Source organism: Peromyscus eremicus, chromosome 4, assembly GCF_949786415.1.
Source record: "Peromyscus eremicus chromosome 4, PerEre_H2_v1, whole genome shotgun sequence".
In the NCBI taxonomy this organism is placed as follows: domain Eukaryota; kingdom Metazoa; phylum Chordata; class Mammalia; order Rodentia; family Cricetidae; genus Peromyscus; species Peromyscus eremicus.
In genome coordinates this window covers 123966076-123989447 of record NC_081419.1, presented here as the reverse complement: position 1 = coordinate 123989447, position 23372 = coordinate 123966076, and the positions used below count along the sequence as shown (strand labels likewise).

General features: G+C 50.4%; 1 protein-coding gene across 1 annotated transcript; it reads right to left on the bottom strand.

Moving 5' to 3' along the window:
• Positions 1 to 1363: 1363 nt before the first annotated feature.
• Entpd6 (ectonucleoside triphosphate diphosphohydrolase 6) lies at positions 1364 to 23030 on the bottom strand. Its single transcript, XM_059261590.1, has 14 exons — positions 22849 to 23030; positions 18223 to 18550; positions 16049 to 16125; positions 12319 to 12462; positions 10755 to 10830; positions 9894 to 9929; positions 8915 to 9003; positions 7901 to 7980; positions 7345 to 7409; positions 5961 to 6062; positions 5185 to 5322; positions 4743 to 4799; positions 2815 to 2927; positions 1364 to 2592 (listed from the first exon to the last, which is right to left on the bottom strand). The coding sequence occupies exons 2-14, from the start codon at positions 18512 to 18514 to the stop codon at positions 2494 to 2496; spliced, it is 1368 nt and encodes a 455-aa protein (XP_059117573.1). The 5' UTR covers positions 18515 to 18550; positions 22849 to 23030; the 3' UTR covers positions 1364 to 2493.
• Positions 23031 to 23372: the final 342 nt, after the last annotated feature.

Below are 23372 nucleotides of genomic sequence, written 5' to 3'. Positions count from 1 at the left end.
GTCACCACCCCCCACAGCACGCAGCCAGGGTCTCTGCCATTCAAGTCGGAGCAGTGTAGGGCAGGGGCATGGCAGGAGGTGCTTGGGATGTGTCGGATGGACTCAGTGAGGCACACAGGCCTACAGGCCAGAGTGATGCAGCTATTTTAAAAAAAGACAATAAAGTCCTCTTTATTATTATGAGGGATGCCAAGAGTGGAGTGACTCGCATATTTTGCTGGGCCTAAGAATATCCCATAGTTTGTTAGTGTTCTTTTGGGAGGTATCCAGCTGTTTACTTTTTCATGAGTGAGATCATTAACCTTTACCTGCAATGAATCTACTTCCGTATTTCCGTCCTGTGGATTTGGTGCTTCGCCTCTGTAGGTCTTTAAATATTCAGGCCATTAGCTACAGGAGAAAGTGAGCGGTGGAGACTGCCAAGGAGTGGGTGGCAGTGTGGGAAAGCACAGGGTTTTCCATGCCCTCCTCGGCAATAACCTCCGGGCTCTGGTCCCGGGTGACTTTTTATCTGGGAAGACCCCTTCCCGCTTTATCTTTTCTGGACACCTTATACACACTGGCCACAAGCCCCTCCAAGGTTTCATTAACGGGAGACCACCAGGCTTACTTTGCTCTGCTTCTGGGGTCTCCCTACTGCCTTGGAATTGGGGTCCCACTGACCACCCCCCCCCAGAGGTGTCAGGTCTTACCCAGGCACCCTCCTACCCCTGTCACCTGTGGAGCTACTGCTTCTGTAGTGAGAAGCCACCCAAGATATCAACTACACCCCTGCAATGCAGGCTCCACTGTACAGGGACCAGCTTCTTCGGGGTCATGTGACCATCAAGAGGCCAGACCCTCTTGGAGCTACTTGAGCGGCATGAAAAAGGTGTCAGAGAGGTGAGAGCTGGCTCTTTGGAGGCTTCACTGCCCGCTTTGTCTGTAGAACCCTTTCCTCTGCACTGGCTGGTCCAAGTGGCATTCTTCATGTAAGGGGTGGGGGGTAGGAGGCGTTTCTCGGGACCAGACTGTAGATGTAACAGTCTTATTAACACCAGACCTTGTGAATCTACCATAGGCTGGGAGCATTTGGGGTATCAGTGGACCCACCGTCCTTCCCCTGCCAAGTGACCCTTTTGGGATCATCGTTGAACCCAGAATGACCTAGAGATGATGCACCCAGAGCTGTCCCTAGCCAAACTGTCACCATGTCTCAGGAGAGGGAGGGGCTCAACAGAGAGCTGGGACAGGTGGCCCCTGGACCCTGAAACAATCTAGGCTTGGGTGGCCTGCTGTTGCTGGTTACTGCTACCACCTGCTGGGCAGGTTTTAAACGCTGGGTGCTCACTCGGGAGGCAAAGGAGAGAAACCCTTGTAACCCTTTATTCAGAGTAGAACAGCAGCGGCTCAGCTTATTCTATAGACTGTACATTCACTGAGGGGGCCACAGGGAGCCAGCTGCAGCCCGGTGAGGAGGATGGGGTAGAGGGCAGTATGGTTCCAGGGCTGAGCTTTCTGATCCGCCCCGCTGGTCTGCAAATGGCTCACAGCAGTAATACATTCACTGGGACATAGTTGTGTCCAGAAAGGGGGCTCAGTTTTCACATACAGCACTCACAGCTCACAGGGTAGTGCTTGAGTGCACAGCCCTAAATATTCTTATAGCTCTGCTCATAACCATATGCTCTGCAAAGCTGGAACACTGGGTCTGTAAAGAGGCATTGTTCCAGCTGGGCGGTGGTGGCGCACGTTGTTAATCCCAGCACTCGGGAGGCAGAGCCAGGCGGATCTCTGTGAGTTCGAGGCCAGCCTGGTCTACAGAGCGAGATCCAGGACAGGCACCAAAACTACACAGAGAAACCCTGTCTCGAAAAAAACAAAAAACAAACAAACAAAAAGGGGCATTGCCCCACCTTCCTCCTACTCAGGTCCCCACATCAGTTAATGCTATACCATCCAAAGAGGGAACAGTAAATCTCCAGTAACCTCATGTCCTTCCTGAGGAAGAGATGTACACACTCAAGATGTGTGCTCCCCTGGAGACTGTACTGTGTCTGGGCCAGCCTACTCCAGCTCCCACAACTCTGGGAAAGTAGAGAGAGGCCTAGCTCACGAGGGAACAGGGACTGGGAGACAAAACAAGACCCGTGTCACAGAAACACACAAGAGCAGCCACAATCCCGCAGATGGACGGGATAGGAAGAGGGCTGCATCTCTGTCTCAGTCTGTGCCCTGGGCCCCACCTGGCTGCCTGCACACTTGGAGGCGAGGCAGGGAGACGGCCTCAGGCCAGGCAGCATTCCTACCCTGGCCCTGCCCCAGCTAGTGGGCTGTAGCGGGGCTGGTACATGGGCCGTGTCCCAGGCCCATCTGCAGGAGATGAAACTGCAGGCCAAGGAGGGTCCCAGCCAGGTGCAGGCTCCTCAGGGAGGGTGTCACTTCCAGGACAGAGCGGTCCGTGGAGCTGGGAGCCTTGGGATTCGGGCTAGGGTGGGGACTGGGGCTTGGCTGCTACAAGGCAGGAATCTTCTCTCTCTTCAGGGAGTCGATGTAATGAAAAATAGCCCCCAGAGCCCAGCTGGTCTCAACGTTGTCAATTTTCCGAGCCAGCTTGAAAGGACAAAGAGAAGGGAAGGAGAAGGTCACAGGCCTGAGGTACAGAGCCGGGGTGCATCTGCGAGGAGACCGTGGCTGAGGAAGCTATACACAGTTTTGGGGCTGTTTCTTCACAGCAAGGATGGGAGCAGGAGATAAAAACGCAGACAGCAGGGTCAACAGTCCCCAGCACCCCATCCCACAAGTGGAATGCGGAATCCAAGACACAGTGCTTACCTTCAGCACCTTATCCCTGGGAAAACCAAACTCATGGAGCAGCAGGCTGATGTAGGTGAGGTCCATGCAGGCAAAGGGGCTGCTTGGTGGCTGTGTCTCCAGGGTGCGGCATACTGGGAGAGACGCCCGTTCCCAGTCACGTTCTAGACCAGTGGTGGTTCTTAACCTTCCTAACGCTGCAACCCTCTAATACATTCCTCACGTTGTAGTGACCCCCAACCATGATATTATTTCCATCGCTACTTCACAACTGTAAGTTTGCTACTTTTTTGTTGTTGTTGTTTTGAGACAGGGTTTCTCTGTGTAGTTTTGGTGCCTGTCCTGGAACCTGCTCTGTAGACCAGGCTGGCCTCAAACTCACAGAGATCCACCTGCCTCTGTCTCCCGAGTGCTAGAATTAAAGGCCTGTGCCACCACTCAGCTAATTTTGCTACTGTTCTGAATCGTAATTAAATATTTTTTGGAGACAGAGGTTTAGCCAAGGGGTCATGACCCACAGGTTGAGAACCACTGTTCTCGACAGCCTGGGGTTGGGGAGGAGGCAACCCTGACCCCACCTGCTGTGGGTACCCATCTTGCTCTTCACTTCTGATTTACTGTCAAACTGCACTGTAGTGACCCCACTGGCAGGCCAGGAGGCCAGTCTCAACCTCCACTAGGCCTGGACGCCAGGACCAAGACAGACTTGAATGTCTTACTTTGGGGTAACAGTGGAACCTCCCCCTCCCTCGGCCATACCTCTGCATCTGAGACCCTTGACACTTCCTAGATGTCAACATTACTAGAACCCAGCCTTTCCAAGGCATGGAAACGACACTAAAGCTGACTCCAAATCTACTCGTGTGTGTGTGTGTGTGTGTGTGTGTGTGTGTGTGTGTGTGTGTGTGTGTGTGCGTGTGCGTGTGTGCATGTGTGTGTGTGTGTGTGTGTGCGCGCCCTTGTGTGGGCACAGCGGAAAACAGCTGGTGTCCTGCTGTATCACTCTACCGTATTCCCTTGAGACAAGCCTCTCATTTGAACCTGGAGCTCGGCTGGTGGCCGGCAAGCCTCAGTGACCCTTCTGTCCTCTCCCCCACAGCCTGGGCTTTGCAGGCACAGGCAACCACAGCCGCTCTTTATGTGGATTCTGGGGATTTGAACTCAGATCCTCATGCTTGTGTAGCCAACACCCTTACACCATTTTTACCGCTCCCAGAATCTATTCTTAATAGAGGGGCAAATCCATCCATCTAGAGACCCAATGTCTAGGGAAAAGCCAAGAAGTGACTGGAAGGCATACAAATACCCTGTTTTTTGTGTGGGAGGGTGGGAGAGGGAGAGGGAGAGGAGGGAAACTTCCTGTGGAGAAATGCACAAAGCTTAATTGCTCTGAATAGCAAACTGGGAGCAGCAACCAGAAGAGCAGAATATGGACATGACACTCAGTCTCGGGTGCTAGGGTGGCGTGACCCAGACGGCTGCAGCAATGGCGTCGGGGAGAGGAAAGGCAACTCGGTGAGACGCCAGGATGCTGCCACAGCAGGTGCCATGGTCCTAGAACCCCCCACCTCCTCAGGGCCATTTGACCATCAGGAAGTGGCTGTGACCATCCCAGGGAAGACTCTCTTGGGGTTACTTTGGCAGCAGAGAAAAAGTGTCAGAGATTTGAGATGAGGGACCTGGTGCCTCAGGGTCCTGTGGCAGGCACTGGAACTGTGGCCCTTCACATCTGGGGATACCCTCCACTGGGAGGCTGTATGTGGGGTTTAGGCCCTAGGTGATGCTAGTACACTTTGAACGCTGCCCTTACACACCTCTTAGGACTAGCTAACGGACAGAATAAGGTACTAAACCCAGCAGTTCTGGGCCTTGTGCCCATCACAAGCACACGGGGTTTCTGCTCCCATATCCCCTTGACCTGTCACCCTGACAGGTGCAGCACCACTCACCATACTTGGCTGCCGTCTCAAAGTCTCCGACTACAAGGCTGCCTCCTTTCTCTGCATCTGTTGGATAAGATAGACACTGTCAGCCTCGGCAAACTTCACTGGCTGACTGGTTACCCTACCCTGGGTCCTTGGGTCTAGATGAGCCCCTCAGTGCAGGTCCAACCTCTTCCTCAGAAAGAGAGCATGTGGCCACCCATCCCAAGTGGCTCCTGGGCAAAGCCAGACAGTAAACCACAGAGAACGAGTCTAGTGGGATCTGTATCCACAGCAGATCCTTTCTATTTTACTAACTGGCTCAAAGGAACTAGCTTACCTATGAAAAGGGGCTTATAACTTCCTGCCTCTCTCTCACATTGCCTCCTCAGCCCACTTACTTCACCCAGACCAACACAGCCACTACAGGCTAGCATCGGCCCTTTGCCCAGACTGACCCGGCCCTTACCTATAAGACCAAAGCTTGCTGCAAGGTCATAGTAGTAGGAGAAAGCATAGAAGTCCACATGCTGGGCCTCTTCTGTCCTGTGCACTTTGTTTCTGAGGATTTCTGACACTCTGCTGGCACACAGCTCATAGAGGCCCACTGCAAAAGGCAAGAGGAAGCACCCAGCCCAAGTTAGCAAGGCCAAGGCACATAGGTCACACAGCACGCATCCACGTGAACCAGGCTAACCACACACCAAAGGCGGACATGCCACATGTTTTGTGTCCAGCCTGGGAATAACAGTCCAGTATTTCTCCTAGAAGAAATTCAAAGGACCCAGAATAACAAGACCAGGCCAGTCCAGTGACAGGGTGGTGGAGGCTGTGTGTCCTGGGCTGCTGGCAGGAAGCAGCTTCCACGTCTCTCTGCACAGAACTGGCCAGAGCAAGGCTCCTGGGCCAGGAGCCCAAATGTGGCCATTTGTCTCAGGCCCCAAGGCAGCCAGTTCCTTCCTCACTGGCGTTTTGTTGGGAAACTGGGCTATTTGGAAAGAAGTGTTAGGTGACGACAGACAAGGAGACTTTGTGCAGAGACCCTGAAGAGGGACATAGCCAGAGGAGGCCCCAGCTCTCAACAAAAGCCTTCACAGTCCTGCCATGGCTCTCGGTTGCCTGTGCTCTAGGGGAAGGGACAGTCTTGTCTGTATTGGTGTCTGCTTTTTAGAGGTATCTGGAAAAGGAACAGGCGGAAGCAGACTACCTTTGACCCTCAGAAGCCTGAAGAGCAATGCTACCTACCTGCCTTCTGTCCTGAAATTCTATAGGTGACCTCAGCATGCTCCCACTCTCCTCTGAACTGGGGAGACAGACAGGGGCTGACCAGTTCTTTGTCATCCTCAGCTGCAATAGAGAGATGACCATGAAGGGAAGAAGGAAAGTGCTGTGTCCATTACACAGAGCTTAGAGGACTGGGTGGGCCTGACAGAGAATGCTACAGGCTGTAACAGGGTGCTGGGGGACAAGGGGACCTGTCTCCCAGGGCAGTCCAGGGCAGTCCGGGCCAGCTGGAGAAAACCCCTGCCACAAGGGTGGCAGCCAATCTCACTTGCCCAGAACCATGACTGTGGCCCTGGTGAAATGCAGCAGCTCATGCCTCCTGGGCATCTGTGGTTCCAGATGTTACTTCACCATTTATCACAATGACACTATTTGGAGGAGACTGTCGCAACCCAATTTTACAGATGGCCGAGGCTGGCAGTAACTGACAGCTTGGTAGGAAGGCAAGGGTAGGTGGCACCCGGTGCTACCATGCTACAGAGTGAGTCTGTGCTCCCCAGCATGATCCAGGCCCAGGAGCTGTGTGCTGAAGTGTCCAGCCTTTAGCACTACTGAGATGGGGAGAAACCTTTGACAGGTGGAGTCTAGGGGCAGAAGTTAGGTCACCAGGGCATGTTCCTGAAGGGATACTGCAGCCTGACCTTTCCCCCTCTTTGCCTCCTGCTGTCAGCTGGGGGACAGCATCCTCTGCCACATGCTTCCACCATGATGTCCTGTTTCACCACAGGCCCAAAGGCAACACATTTAAGTGATGGTGAACTTAAACCTCCCAAACCATAAGCTGAACAAACTTCTGAGTCATTTGTCATTTGTCTCAGTTACTGTCAGTGACAGAGAGCTGACTCACGAGGTGATTCTAAATGCGGGTGACATGGTTCAGAAATTCTTTCCCTACTATCTCTCCTTTTTTAATGAAAATTTTCCCATTTTATGTACATGGGTGTTTTGCCTGCATGTACGTGGGTATAACACATGTATGCAGTGTCTGCGGGGGGCTAGCAGAGGGTGTCAGATCCCCTGGGACTGGAGTTACAGACAGTTGTGAGCTACCATGGAGGTGCTGGGAATCGAACCTGGGCCCTTCAGAAGAGCAGCCAGTGCTCCTAACCACTGAGCCATCTCTCTAGCAACCTCCTAGGATCTCTTTTAAGAATGGTAACTTAGAAGGTTGTACAAAGGTAAACGTGTCACCCCATATTCTATGTCCCCTGTGATAAGGTCTGGGCCCACCCCATCCAGGCTGGCTGGGGGGAACGAGGCAACGGCTGATACTCTGCTTTGTAGCAGAAGGGAAGAGGCGCTGGGAGTAGGGACAGAGCCTGGATGGAGCAGGCGTTCTACTCACCAGGCTTCCCCTCCACACCACCCAGAATGGCCAGTCGTGCCGACATCAGTCCCAGCCCCAGGTAGCTGTGGAGACAAATCCTGGTGAGGCTGGGCCACGCATGCTCCTGCCCGGGCTTAGTGGGAGTAAGAAAGGCGTTCCTGCTTCTTCTACGAGCCTTCCACCAAGGCTGAAACACTAAGTCATTGAACTGGGAGCCTGTCATGAGCTCTTATGGAAGCTGTGCACGTGGCAGTGAAGGAGACAGATCCCATCTGTTTTTATGGGGTTCAAGAAGGATCTATTGCAAGTGCCATGTGGCCGGTCGACAGCCAGCTCCTCACCTCTTAGTCTTTCCAAGCCTCCCCCAAAGTGGAACAGAATGAGCAGAAAAGAAGAACGCGATTTTACAGGAAATTTAAAAATGAAGCATGCAGGAGGAGAAGCAGGAGAGGCAGGACAAGAAGGGCCCAGGCAGTCACTTGGCACAAGGGATTCTGGGATCCGGCATCTACGTGGGGAAAGGGTCCCACCATAAGGCAGCGGTGGGCGGTGCACCAGGAGCAGGCAAACCCACCTGTAGGAATACAGCTTGTAAGTCCTGTTAAACATCTGCAGCGCGGTCAGGTGGCCAGGCGGGGAGGCCTGCAGGGTGCCCTGGGGAGGAATGCGAAGCTACTGTTGCCCGGTCTTTCCAGAAGACCAAGGCCTCCTACCTGAATCATTTGGAAGAACGGGGACATTTAATGAACTTTCCATTAAGTCTTTGGCTATGAAATGAGGAGCAAGTGGTGAAAAACCAAACCATGCAGAGTGTTTCCCCTTAGGAGCTTTTTTTTTTTTCTGTTTTTCTTTCCATATTAGGGATCACACCAGGGCTTCTGGGTACTTAGCCAGTGAGCAATATCCTCAGCACATCATCATCATCATCATCATCGTTTTGAGACAAGGTCCTGTTAGCTTGTCCAGGCTAGCTTTGAACTCCTAATCCTCCAACCTCAGCCTCCACAGTGCTGGGATTACAGGTGGACAACATTGGACCAGCTGCATCTTGCACCTTCTGCCACACAGAGTCCAATCAGACCAGACCAGCGTCTGTCTCTAATAAACTGAATAGGACCACAGCTTCAGTTATTAGGTGTGTACGGGTGGGTGCATTTATTTACACACTCTGTTCCACTGGAAACAAGATGTGATTGTTAATAAACAGTGTGGGTGACGAGAGGTATTTAAAATAGCAGATGCCATTAAACCCAAGTGTTTCTATCTCTTTAGAACATTTATCTTGAAGAAGGCTGAGACCCCCAACCTCCATGAGCCATCCTGTCCACTCTTGCTCCTGGAACTTCGTGGGGGATGGGAGGTGTCTAGTCTCTGGCCCAAAGCTTCCTAGTCATCATTTGATTTCACCGCACTGGTTTCTATTTGGTTTTTAGTGTGTAATTAAAATCTAAGAAGCTATCCGTGAGAGAACCCAGAGGGGCGGAGCACCTTCCAGTGGCCAAGGGGCCTTCTCTGAGGGGCCTCCTCTGGGTGCCTGCAGGCCCTGACTGCGATGCACACACCTGGTGAGGCAGACAGGGCTGGTTACCTCGACACGCGGGAGGAAGGTGATCTGAGTGGATCCTCCGCCCAAATCCAGCATGCCCACACTGCTGCTTCCTGGGCTTTTCAGACTGCCTAGATCACAGTGAGTGAAGACAGTGTTAGGAAGGATATGAGAAGCCAGGGAGATCAAAGAGAGGTCAGAAGACGCCCTTCAGTGGGGTGGGGGATGGGGGAGCAGGGAGGCTGCGGAAGCTGCTGCAACTACTTAAAAAATAGCAACTTAAAAGTATCCAAGAGCCCCGGCTCTACCAGCTGTGGCTTTGATGTGAATGACAGCCGACTCCGACCACTGAGAGAAACGCTCACACTGGCCTATCTTCTGGCAAGGCCAGCCTCACCTCCCAGGGAACACCAACTTCTTTGCTGTTCTGACACAGGTCCTCCCTACAAGGCATTCTCTTTGACTAGCCCCATCTCAGATTCTGTTCTCCCAAAGCATCTGAGGTAGCCATCCCCTACCTATCCACCAGTGTCCTTCTGCCCTCAAATCGGTGAGACCTGCCAGGAAACTGCTTTTTTCTTTCTACATACAGACACTACCATTCTCCAGTACAGGGGCCACCCTGAAAACAATCTGAAAGTATCTCTTCACGACCCGTTTCCAAGGCAGATGCTTTGGTGGGGTGACCAGCACTCACATCATATCCAGTATCTGAAGACCTGACTAGGTTTAATTCTCTGCTTCTCTCAGCAAACAAACTACAGGTCAAAGTCCCAGTGGATGCTGAGTGGGGGCTGTCCTGAGAGAAAAGTAAGGGCCGTGAGGAGCTATGAACACACGCACATCTGGGCTCACACCGCCTGACCTGTCTGGATACGCCGCTACCCCATTCTGCTTCCAAGCCAGCAACACTGAATCTGGGTGTTATGGTAATGGGGCCTCTGTGCTTCAGGAAGCCTGGCAGGCACTCCCTTCCTAGGGATGGTGAGCCATTAGCCTTTCCCATCCAGTAGACACTCACCTGTCAGGAAGTTGACAGTGATCCATGCTGAAACACCTGTAAGAGAACAGACATTTCAATTCCTTTAAATAAAAAAATAAATAAATAAAAATTAATGTATTTTTTGTGTATGGGTGTTCTGCTTGCATGTATGTCTGTGGATTTCGTGTGTGCCTGGTGCCCAGGGAGGCCAGAAGAGGGGTTGGAGCCCCTGGAACTAATTATGGATGGTTATGGGCCACCATATGGATGCTGGGAGCTGAATCTGGGTCTTCTGTAAGAGTAGCAAGTCTCTCCAGACCCCATTTTATCTCTTGACACGTAGGGCTGCTACCTATTTCCAGATTTCAGGGGCATGGTGGGCACTGCTTGCCATTCCCAGCCCTCAGAGAGGAGCAGTATTCACTTAAGAACCCAGGGGCTTTGGGCACACACTAAAAACCTAGAACACATTACTAAGTGCCATGTCTCCTCCAGGACCTTGTCCCCAGCTTCCATTTTTTAAGGAGGCAGGCAAAGAACCCAGTGTTCCCCCCCCCCCCCCCAGACAAGCTCACTCTTAAGGTCATATTGAAAATTACAGGCCTGGGAGGAACCTCAAGTGTCTGTTTCAGAATGAGCTACATAATCACAATGTTCCCAGCACAGCAGCAACCGGCATTTTCTAGATGTCCTTAAAACCCAAAGCATGATGTTTTCTGAGGTTTCATCTGTACCAGGTTGGGAGCTGGTCAAGATAAGAACCCGTCTTTAACAAACTGGGAACAGGATCCTGACAGGCTAGCTACAGTGCCTCCAGGCCTGGAGTCTGGGCAGCGGCAGTGGACAGTCATTTGTCTGACTGGGGCATGCACTGAGGAGATGCTCATTTGTCTACGGTACCTTCGTCTGTGCCATTCATGATGGAAACACAGTCGTCCCCTACCAGGAAGGGTGAGGCCTGGAATACCTCCTTCACCTAAACACAAAGAGAAACACTTCTTAGCCTGGCATGGAGCTGTACACTTGTACAGAACTTGGGAGGTTGAGGAAGGAGATCTGGAGTTTGAGGTCAGTTTGGTTTACACAGTGATTATCTCACCCTCCACCCCAGTCAGGGCAGAAGGATGTGTTCATTCTCCAGAAGCAAGATTAGGAGATTCCGAGGGTACTGTGTGTTCAGCTGGCTGGGACAGAACACTGAGGGTTCTTCGGTGTTCTAAGATGCAAAGATTAAACTGCTTCAAGCTTCTGTGATCTTCTGTGGGGGTGTTCTTGACTGATATCCCTAAGATAGCTAAGAGACATGCTACTCCAGGTACCTCATCTTTAACTGCTGGGGATAGGAGAGTTCTGAGAGAAAAGATGGCCTAGAGAGAGCTGGAATACACTGAGCCTGCAGGGTCCCCAAACACTGCCCGGCTTTGGGTTGAGAGATGAAAGGCAAGAAGCCCCGAGTCAGGGCTTAAACTGGGCACCACTCATATGGCCTGTGTATATATAGGTGGGGGCACAGATCCAGGGACATGTGCCATCAGAGCCCGGAAGAGGGAGGTGAAGGTGTGAACAACTAGGTATACTTCTTTCTCCATTTTCTAAGGAGCTCAGAACATAGAAACTTTGGTACATGTAGCCACCCCTACCTGCCTTGTGTCCTAAGAAGGTGTACTGTGCCACCATCTTGCAGGTAAACAGTATAAGAACAGTCTAGAAGTTGAGGGAGACTGTATCTTCCCAAACTTGGTGGGAAAATTAGAAATGCGTTCTGGGGTTGAGGATGTAGCCCCAGTATAGAGTGCAAAGTGGCTATCTGGGGACACCAGGTTCCCCAAGAAGCACTGGGGATGGGGAAGAGGCCGAGGGTCTCTTGGGCAGTCACATCTGAGTTTGGGCTAAGATGCCAGCTCAGTTCACACACCCGGGGGTGCCCTTCAGGAGCACATCACAGTTGTAAAACAAAGCAGGTTTTTTTTTTTTTTCTAAGTAAGTTTTATTTTATTTAACGATTTATTTAGTTATTACATATACAGTGCTCTGTCTGCATGTATGCCTGCAGGCCAGAAGAGGGCACAAGATCTCATTACAGATGGTTGTGAGCCACCATGTGGTTGCTAGGAATTGAACTCAGGACCTCTGGTAGAACAGCCAGTGCTCTTAACCTCTGAGCCATCTCTCCAGTCCCAGTTTTTTTAAATGTCACATAGACGATTCCAAACTGTGATACTGTGAACATGCCAAGGTTTTTCTCTTCACTTCAATGCCCTGCCTGCTTGACACTAGCTGGAAGGTTAGTGGCTATATTGTTTAGAGACAGTGTCTCACTCTGTAGCTCAGACTGGCCGCTGGTTTGAAACTGTCCTGCTTGGCCACCCGGGTGCCGGGGTGACAGATGTGCACCATCATGCCCAGCAGGGTTAGCGTTTTTAGTGACCCTTTCCCCCTCCAGGGGGGAAATGGCTAAGCTCACCTTTTGCAGCAGCTTCTGGGCCTTTTCTCCCGGCAGCAGGCGCAAACCAGCTGTGGCCTTGAGGACCAGAGGGGTGGCCTTCCAGAAGTCATAAGGAATGTGTTGCTTAGCAACATTCAGAAGCTCCTGGATCCCCTGAGCACTCTGTGGATGTAGAGAAAGCAAAGCAGCGCTGTTATACAACACTGCCCAGTTACCACCACCCGTTAAAATGCGTATTAAACGTATTACCTAATTTAAAAATTAAACTTGGGGGATGTGTGTGCACGCATGCATGCACGCACGCACGCATGCGCGCACACACACACGCACATGTTCACATGTAGAGATGGGAGGCCGACTTCCAGGAGTCAGCGCTCACCTTCTGCCTTGTGTGGCAGGGCCTCTCTTGTCTCTGCTGCTGTAGACTCACTTACAGGTTAGCGGACTGAGCACACCAGGCTTTTTAGGTGGGTTCTGGGACTCAAACTCAGGTCCCCAGGCATCTGAAGCTGGTGCTTCTGCCCACCACCCCACCTCCTGGCCCCTTTCTCGGATCTTTTTCAAAATCAGCAGGAGCATAGCATCAAGCAGCACTGGCCATCTGTGAGAACACAAGGGGTCAGAACACAGAGGACAGCCCTCGGCATAGAATGCTGCGGGTGAAGGCAGGTCAAGGGTCATGGGGCTGAGCCGCCTCCTAGAGTAACTGTCATGCTTTCTGAGCAAGACCCATCATGCCCTGGCCTGTCACCACCTGTGCTGACTAGTTTTGTGCCAACTTGATACAAGCTAGAGTTATGTGAAAGGGAGTGAGACTCAGTTAAGAAAATGCCTCCCCTGGAGAGCCCAGAGACCTAGGGTAGAACCAAACAGGACTGGCAAAAACAGACAGACAGACAGACAGACAAATGAAATTATCCCTAACAATATTCTGCCATACTCATAGACTGGTGTCTAGTCCAGTCATCATCGGAAAGGCTTCCTCCGGCAGCTGGTGGGAGCAGATACAGAGACCCACAGCCAAAAATTAGGTGGCAAGAGAGCCCAGGTTGGAGGTCTCCATTGAGTCCCTCCCCTTGGAGCTCGGGGAACCCATGGAAGAGAGGGGAGAGGAACTATGGGAGCCAGAGAGGTTGAGGACACCTTAAGAGCATGCCCACTGAATCAACTAAGCAGGGCTCATAGGGGCTCACAGAGACCGAGGTGGCAATCCTGGAGCCCGCATGGGTCTGCACTAGGTCCTCTGTGTATATGTTACAGAGGTCGGCTTAGTGTTTTTGTTGGACTCGCGACAGTGGAAGAGGCGGGTGTCTTGGACTCTTTGCCTGCTTTTGAACTCTTCCTCCCTCTGGGTTGCCTTGTCCGGCCTTGACGGGAGGGTTTGCACCTGGTCTGACTGTAGCCTCTTGTGCTGTGTTCAGTTGGTGTCCCTCAGAAACCTGCTCTTCTCTGAGGGGAGGGAGAGATGTGAATCTGGGGGAGAAGGAACTGGGAAGAGTGGAGGGAGGGGAAGCTGTAGTTGGGAGGTATTGTATGAGAGGAGAATAACAATTAAAAAAAGAAAAGAAAATGCCTCCATAAAATCCAGCTGTAGGGCATTTTCTTACCTAGTGACTGATGGGGAAGGGCTCAGCCCATGGTGGGTGGTACCATCCCTGGGCTAGTGGTCCTGGGTTATAAGAAAGCAGGCTGAGCAAGTCATGATGGGCAAGCCAATAAGCAGCACCCCTCCATGGCCTCTGCATCAGCTCCTGCCTCCAGGTTCCTGCCCTGCTTGAGTTCCCTGGCTTCCTTCATGGACTACAATATGGAAAAGCCCAATAAACCCTTTCACCTACAACTTGCTTTCTGGTCATGGTGTTTCATCACAGCAAAGAAACTCTACCTAAGACATCAGGTGACCTCACAGGGTTGTGATTTCCCTGGATATCATGAGCATGGGGGAACAAGTAAATTCTAGGGTCCCTTGTAGAACTGAGTCCCATGAATAACCTCACTGAGGGGGTCACACCACCTGCCAGAGAGCTCAAAGGGTGGCTTGGCATGTAAACAGGGGTAATCGGTAAAGTCTGCCCAAGGGGAAAACTTACCTTCTTTTTATCCAGAACTCCTACTCCACAAATCCACCCAAAGATGCCCTTGTGCATGTGGGTGGTAAAGTCTGTGTTAGATGACACTGTCCCTCTCTACTGTGTATGCAAAATAAAAACAAGGACAAGTCTCAAGTATCTATCTGTCCAAGGACGCACAAGTGGCTCTTGAAGGCTCCGTGAGAAAGCAGGGCATGTAGTGGAGGCAGCCCGGACACTCCTCCCCCTGAAGTGCGTCACCTACCTACAAGTCGGATTTTTAAAATCTCACCAGCTTATTACTCTAAACCTGTGAAATTTAATTTGGCTTAGCTGGATGGCTACCCTTGAATCACTGATTCCTCTGGTGTACAGCCAAGCCTTGCACTACCCTGTCTGAAACCACACGATGCACCTGTGGGCTGAACAATGGACCAGCTCAGGGTCTGAGGAATGCTGACTTGGACTAAGGATGGTGGGTACTTGTCTAACACATGAGAGGCCCTGGGTTCATACCCAGCATTTAAAAAAAAGGGGGGGGGGGTGCCAGGGAAGTCACAACCCTCTGGGCAAGCAGTTTCTGCTTTAGAAGAAACCCAGGAGTCCTTGGTTCACATATGTTAGTCCATATGTTAGTGTATTAAAACATTAGGGACATCAGAAGTCTAGACGTTACACACTTTCAGAAATCCCTGTTTCACCGTCATGGAATTTGTTTTACAATTAATTGTTCTTTTACGTTTATTTGGTTTGTGGCTTTCATAAATTATTTGTGTTTTGTATTTGCTATTTATCTTTTCAGGAACAGGTACTGGAGAGGAAAGCTCAGGGTACCAGGCATGTTAGACAAACACTTCACCACTGGACTTCTCTGCGGGCCCTAGCCTAACAGTTTTGACATTGATGTTTGGTTTCAGTAAATGTTATACCTTCCAGCAGAGGACTGCAGTGAAAAATTAAAATTACAAAGTCACTATGGGGAGTCTTGGCTCAGTATCAGAGCACTGGTCTAGCCTTGGGAAGCCCTAGGCTCCATCGCTGGCTCCCTGCATCACACAGTACTATGTAAAACTTACATTACTAATACAAATATTTTAAACTCCAACTATAACCTTTTCTTTTCATTTTCTTGTTGTATGAGTGTTTTGCCTGCACGCATGTCTGTGCACCACATGTGTGCAGTGCTCACAGAGGCTAGAAAGTGGCACCGGATTCCCTGGGACTGGAGTTCCAGGTGGTAGTAAGGTGCCATGTGGGTGCTGGAAACAAAACCTGGGTCCTCTGGAAGAGCACTCAGTTCTCTTAGCCACTGAGCCATCTCTCCGCCCCCCCAATAATGCTTCTGTATGTTTGTGGGTGTGAGCTTCTGAACTGCATAAGGATCAGGGCCTCATGATGTCAGAACCCTGGTGGGTGAGACCCGAACTTCTCCCCACCTCTCTATCTTCCGGGACACAGCATACCCCAGGGTCAGGGCCTCATGATGTCAGCACCCTGGTGGGTGAGACCCACACTTCTCCACACCTCTCTATCTTCCAGGATGCGGCATAGCCCAGGCATACCAGCACTCAAGTCACCTTTCCCTCAGAAGATGGCCAACTGATCCGGTTCATAAGGGGCTGGCTAGGAAGTCAGTTAGAGGACACTGGAAGGACAAACAGACACAAGATGGTGGTTACCTTTTCAACATCATCCGCGTAAGCAGAAAGCCCAGGCTTCAGTGCTTTGAAGGTTTCATGGGTCAAGGTGGGAGTTTCTAAAGGGAAACATTTTTAAAAGATGTAATTATGAATATATACAAGGAGTATTACTATATACAGCAGAGACCAGCTGACCTTAAGAGCAGAGGCCTGACCATGGAGGCCAATCAAGAGGGATTAATTATTTTTGTTTAAATTCTGCCATCTAGTTCACCAGAGCTTTACACACACACACACACACACACAACTCGCACACAGAGGCAGGCTGGGGTGATTGTGCTTGCCTAGCATGCTAGAGGCCCTGGAATTGATTCCAGCACTGCAAACAAACAAACAAACAAACAAACAAACAACTCACACCTCAACTTTATTAAGGATAATTTACTTAAATTTTAAGATAATTTTTGCTGATTTAACAAGATAAATGATCTTAAACTGTAAAATAAAAATGACGTCCGTAACTCTGAAATATTATCCTTATATGGGCCGTGAACAGGCTTCTGAAGGTTTGTTTTTCTTCTTAAGAAGTTGAGTTTTGATGCCAGGAGGAATGGACTAGATCACAACAAGGAAAGTGTCCAGAGGCATCCTGTGGCCAAAGACACTAGTCCAAAATAGGACTATGTGAATATGAAGGCTGAGGAAGGAAAAACAGAACCAAAAAAGCAGGAATAAAATTTTCTCACAAAGACTATTCTCTTTAAAGACAAACACTGGATTATAACTATTACTACTTTAAACAGATTATTTTTTTTTAAATTTGGTGCTACAAGTTGATTGGGGTGTCAAATATGCTAGAAAAGTGTTCTAACACTGAGCAAAACCTCCTAACCACATCTGTTACATTTGGCTTCAAAACCAATTTTGGAGGTAAGTAAGTAGATCTGGCATTTAACGTTTAGCCATTACAAGGCTAGAGCATTATGTATGCTGTTCAGTCAGCAAGAATTAACTGTTAAATTATTATTGTTGCTGTTTTTCAGACATGGTTTCTCTATGTAGCCCTGGCTGCCCTCAAACTCCCTCTGTAGACCAGGCTGGCCTCCAACTCACAGAGATCCACCTGCTTCTGCCTCTCAAGGGCTGAGATTAAAGGCGTGCACCACCACACTCAGATTAACTGTTAAAATTTAACACCTTAAATGGACACAAACTTTTTTTTAAAATCTAAATTATCCTCAATAACATTTATTTTTTTCTTTTCTTGTAAAGCAAAGTTCTGGCCCAAACATATAAAAAAATAAACAGTAATTAAATCAGAAGCAAGTAAAACAGGCTACTGTAGCTTTGGAGAGAGGTACCAGGGATCTCATGCTGATAGATCAATTAATGCCAGGATAGTGTCTGGTCACTAGGGACCTGGATATGGACCCGGGCAAAGCAGAGGGCTGAAAAGCTGGCTGACTGAAGGTCAGATGTACAAGAGGGCAGATTTTAGGGCACCAGATGGGAGAGCTGAGTAAAGAGCCAGGCAGCCAAGCGGTCCTGGAGAAAAAGTCTCCACCTTCTGTCTAAATTCCCCACTCCTGGGAAGCAAAGCTGGCAGGCCTCGCCTGAGGTGCAGACCCCTTCCCAGTGCCATGCTAGGCTCTTAGGACCCACAGCAGCAGGTGCTGCAGGCCTCCATCCCAGGTTTCTGCTACTGTTCTAACTGGCCTGGGCTCTGGGTCCCATGAGCCTGAGTCTGCAGCTGCTTCCTGCCTTGAGATCTCCCAACATCAACATGACATGGCCCAAATCACAGGCTCAGCCACCAGGCCTGCTATGGACAGGGAGGGTACAGGCAACTAAATGTCCTCTAGGGTCTTAGCTGCCCATTAATGGTAGCCACTGGACGTCTCAAAATATAAGAAGAGCCTCAGGCTCCTGGGGAATTTAGGTGCACGTGGGCTTTGTGTCCACTGAGTAAGTATTTTTAGCAACTGCACTTTTTCGCCCCCAAGTGCTGGTGCTCACACCCACGGCCTCACATGTGCTCTACCGCTGAACTTTGCCTTAATAACTTCATGTTAACAGGCTTCTGGGTTATTCTAGGGCAGGAGCTCAAACCCACAGTCTTCTGAAGTAAGGAGTTGTTAAGAGCCTTGCCCTGAGAGAGGGGGAAAGGCAGACCCTATGTCTGAGCCCACAATAACTCACGGTCAGACAGATACCTCCAGGTGGCCGGGCAAACTGGAAGACGTGGATGCGGGTGCCTGTGCTCCCAGCGTCAAACATGATCCCGTAGAAGACCTCGTGACTACGTGTAGCTGAGCCTGGGGAGCTGAAGGCCTGCTGAGTCCATCGTGCCCCTGAGGCAGCCCCAGCAATGCTGAAGAAGGCCTGGGCAGCAGAGGCCCGGTGCCACTTGATATAGGCAACATAGATGAACAGGCCCACGCACAGCCCGAGGGGGTATGCCACCTTCGTCATCCGCAGAGTCCCATGGTTTGGTATTTTTCTCATTTCTCAGTCTGCTGGGGACTAAGGAGCTGCTGCTGGCTGAAGGGAGGAGAATTAGGTAAATCACGTTAGGCTGTAGTCTACAGTGGGTGTCAGAAGTTCCTAGGTCTGGCGACAAAGTATGCTGTAGCTGGAGAATTTTTCTCCAGCTCCCGCCACCAAGTCCCGCCAGTCCCAGAGCCCACTTATAAAATAAACACACAAACTCTTATATTATTTAAACTGCTTGGCCATTAGCTCAGGCCTGTCATTGTCTAGCTCTTACTCTTATATTTAGCCCATTTCTATTAATCTTTACTTTGCCACATGGCTTGTGGCTTACCGGTACTTTACATCTTCCTTGTCCTGATGGCGGCTGGCAGTGTCTCTCCCTCAGCCTTCCGCTTCCCAGAATTCTTCTCCTTGTCCCGCCTATACTTCCTGCCTAGCCAATGGCCAACCAGTGATTTATTTACTGACCAATCAGCAACACATTTGACATACAGACCATCCCACAGCAGTATGCGATTCAAAACTGGTCTGCAGCCTCCCTCCCCCAGAAGTCAGAGGAGACAACTGATTTTCTTGGTGATTCTGGAAGGGATGGTCCAGAAATGAGGGTCATGAACGCTGGGTAACTTCCCCACAAACCACACTGGGACATGCTGCTGATCATATCAAAGAGCCCAGTGTCCACAGATTACTCTGGGTAACAGATCCGCATGCTCCACCCAGTCTTCAAATCTTTACTCACAGGATTCATAGATTATACTGTCAGCAATTTACTTTCCCAGGGGCTTGAAAACTGGCCATTCAACAACCACAGTGAGCCTGAGATAGGTGTGAGACACTGAACTTATTTTTCCGGGTGTTTAATGGATGCTGCTTTTCATTTATAAAAAACATTCCTGTCGAGGGGCAAATGATGTCTGGTACTTTCAAAGCCCATAAAATTCTATAAAAATCGATGCCATCAGTTTTGGTCCAATAAACTCTGAACAAAATCAATCACCCACTTTAAAAACTTAATTTTTAACTTTTTTGAAAGGGTGAGTGAGACAGGTTCTTGCTATATAGTCCAGGCTGGCCTCCAATCTCAATCCTCCTGCCTCAGACTCTTCAGTGATGATGGGAGTCTAGGTGTGTACCATCATCCCAGGTGGTTCAATTTTTTTTTTTTTTTTTTTTTTTTAGTAGCTCTAATCTAAAAAGGATGAGAAGTGAGGGGCCTGCATCTCTAGGCTTCTCCTGTCCTCAAGGGATGTCTGTTGGTCTTTTCACTCCTCACTCTTGTGAGTTATGGAAATGCAGCAGCTAATCCTGGAAAACCCGGAGGCTTGATGGTATGAGCTACAAGAAGGACTTGTGTGACTAGGGCAGACTAGTTCTTCCAGGGGCCTCCTCTGCAAAGTGGCTGCCCATGGCGGGCTATCACATGAATTACAATGGAATTTGGAAATTCGATGTGTTCAAGAGTAGCCACAGCCGGACAGTGGTGGCACACGCCTTTAATCCCAGCACTTGGGAGGCAGAGCTAGGCGGATCTCTGTGAGTTCAAGGCCAGCCTGGTGTACAGAGCGAGATCCAGGATAGGCACCAAAACTACACAGAGAAAACCCTGTCTCAAAAAACCAAAACCAAAAACAAACAAACAAACAAAAAAAAGAGTAGCCACAGAGAACATAAGGTGAAGACAAGCTTTGTAGTGGGGCAGAGGTCACATCACCTGGGAACCAGGGACGACAATGAGCAGAAGGACTCTGTGGCTGTCCTGCTTGGGGAGAGTAACAGTAGTCCTAGGCAGGGCCTGTGTGCTCATCCTAAGGTGGTCCAGGCGAAACAGGAGTGGAATGACACTACACACAGGGCAGGCTTGCCTTGGTTCACCTCTGACGACACTCAAATACTCTTAGGCAAAGAGCTCAGGTCACATAAACACTGCTTCTGTGCCCCAGGCCCAGGGAAGAGGCCCAAACTGGGGCAAGAAAGCAAGAAAACAAGACAAGTCACCCTCCCCAGTTCCTGCCCCATGCAGAGCTCAGAATGGCTCTGGGCAGGTGCCAAGGAGTAAGTCTCCCTCGCCAGTCCCCAGCTCCGGCTTTACTTTGGGTCTTGTTTGGACCCGCTGCACTCAAGAGTTATACGCTGCTCTCAAGATCACATCTCATCCCCTGCTGAGGCCTGGCCCTTGCAACTTGTTCAATATCTTTTATCCTTGCCCATGCATTCCAAGAACTCCGTGCCTCCTTTTGCCTGGCAGCTTCCTGTCCCAGGCCCTTTATGCATACTATTACTCATTCCCAGAATGCTCAGCCACCAAATGGGCCAATTTTGTCCAACTGTCCAAATTCTACTGCCTCCCCCAGCCTGAATGTCTTCACCTTGTGCCCTGAGTGCCCTACACCCAACCTGTAAATACCAGATTCTACTTTAGACAGCCTGACAACACATATAAACTCACAGACCTACAATCATTGCATTTACACACTGGCAAGCTCAGGATGATACTAACAATCCAAACAGAACACCCTATCCAGGGGGCACAGGACCAGACAGACTAGTCCACAGGCAACTCCATGTCTCAGAGGCTCAACTCCAAACACATCAATTTTATTCTGTTGGGTTGAAGTGTTTGTCCATAGCTAAGACACTTGCAGGAAGGACCAATCACTCTTCTGCAGCCATGTCTAACACCCAGTGGTGGTATACTGATCAGACTCCCCAAAGGCCTCCTGAGGAAAACAACTCAACCTTAGTTTGCACTTGACAGGACAGAGTTTAAAAAAAAAAAAAAGCAAGCAGCGTGCAGAAGTAAAGCCAGGTGGTGAATTGGCAGGAGGCAGACCAGGAAGCAGCATGCAGAGGCAAATAGAGGTAGTTAGGAGAAGTCCACTTCCTGTCAGGAGGTAGAGACTGGAGTCAGAGAATGTAGGTATGGCATTAGGAGGGGAAGGGAGGGGAAGAGGGGAAGCCGGATCTCAGAAATATGCTCCATTTGATTTGAACTGGCAGCGGCAAGAGTTTTCCAGGTTGGCACTGAAGTACAGGAACCAAGCCATGATTGCAAATGACTGCTGCACATGCTAAGTACGTGTCCAAAAATAAAGCACACGAACAAAGCATCACTTATTTCTTCTGGTAGTTGTAGAAAATCTTTTCTTGGACAAAAGAAAAAGCCCATACATCAACAGCCCTGGAAAGACGACCTCCTCATTTCTTTTACAGGGTGCCATGCCTTTGTGGGCTGGTACCTATGCTTCTCAGGTTCTGTCCATGAGGCTCCAGGAGGAACTCAAATACACACCATATTAGCCTACACTCCTTCTGGGGCAGAAGGAGAGGGGCAAAAAACCCTCAATTTTTGGATTTTCCATTATGCTTGCCGCATTTTTTAAGGACTACATCGTTAATACGCTGGTAACAGGAATAGGGAAACCTCCCCTTAATGCTATTCAGTCCTATCCATTGCTCTGCAGCGCCCCAGGAGCGCCCCTGTAATCACATTCATCTACCTTTCCCTGGGGGATCTCTTTCGTGGGCGTCTGAGATTTTCCTACTGTGGCTATGAGACTTCGCTATACTCCCTGTGATGTAGAGATGTACGGCTTACCACACATGACCATGAGGTACAAGTGCCTGCAGAGACATAAAAGGCCCAGGTATTTTCAGGCGATGATTCCTTTGGATAGACTCTCAGTATGAAGGGCTGTGTCTGCTGGAACCTACTCAGCAATGTAGTCTCAAAACCACCCAATTACTTCCCGAGGCTCTTAAAATAAAAACCTGTTCCCTCTGATTCTCTATACTTCTACATTCTGGGTGTCTACACCAGGACCTCTCCCTCCTTTTAGCCTGAAGCACCTGTGGCCACACACCAACTTAGGCAGAACCACCCCGACCCCTGGCAGGCTTTTCCCGGTCATCATCGTCCCACCGTCTGTAAAAGCGGAACACAGGATTTTCCCAGTTTCCTGAGTTTCCCAGCAGGACTGGGCAGTGCAGGAGAGGAGGGGCATGGGCCTGGCTCTGCTGGGGGCGGGTCAGCACACGCCGGCCGAATGAATGGGCTGCACTCGGGCAGAGACCCCTGCTGCCTGGCCTACAGAGGAGCTCACAACACTGAACGAGTCCTATCGTGTAGTGCAAACGTGCAAGGCTACGCAGCCGGGAAAGGCAGCAAGGGGAGAGGACCGTGAGCGCAAGTGACCCTGAGGCCTCCTCCCCCAAGGAGCTGCCGCCTGGCTCAAGGAGGTGCCAGGCACTTGGACCCGCACCACGGGGAACCTCGTCACTCGAGCGATGGGAGACCCACCGTAGTCAGTCATCCCAGCCAAGCACACCCCGCTGGTCCCGCTTACCCTGCACGGCGCCGTGGGCCCCTCTGCGGAGGCAGTGGCGTACCCCGAGACAGAGAGCGACCACCCACCGAGGACCAAGCTCTCCAGCCCTGGTCCGCGTCAACACAGCTTTTAAGCGTGGACCCGGACCCAGCAGATGCCGAGAAACTGTCCCCGCCTACGTGCACTTTGCGTCACCGGGTAGGCGGGTTAGCATCGATGCGCGTGCGTTGTGGCGCTTGCCGGCTACGCAGGCGCAGTAACCAAGTAACCAAGTGCTCTTCCGGTGTGTGTGTGTTTGCTTTTTCTGTTGCTTGATTGCTCCTTGGATCCTTCTGACAAATCCTCGAGGCGTGGAGGAACGGAGCCTTGTCTTGACTGGTGTAGGAGTTACTTCAATCTCATCACCTTGTCCTTCTGTAGGCGTTCCCCTTGGATCCCTCCACACTCGAGTTGCTTCCTCTTTTACTTTCAAGGGAATACGTGATAAGATATGCATTCATGATAGAGAATTCAGTGCCGTCTAGCCTCCTTTATCTTGGGGA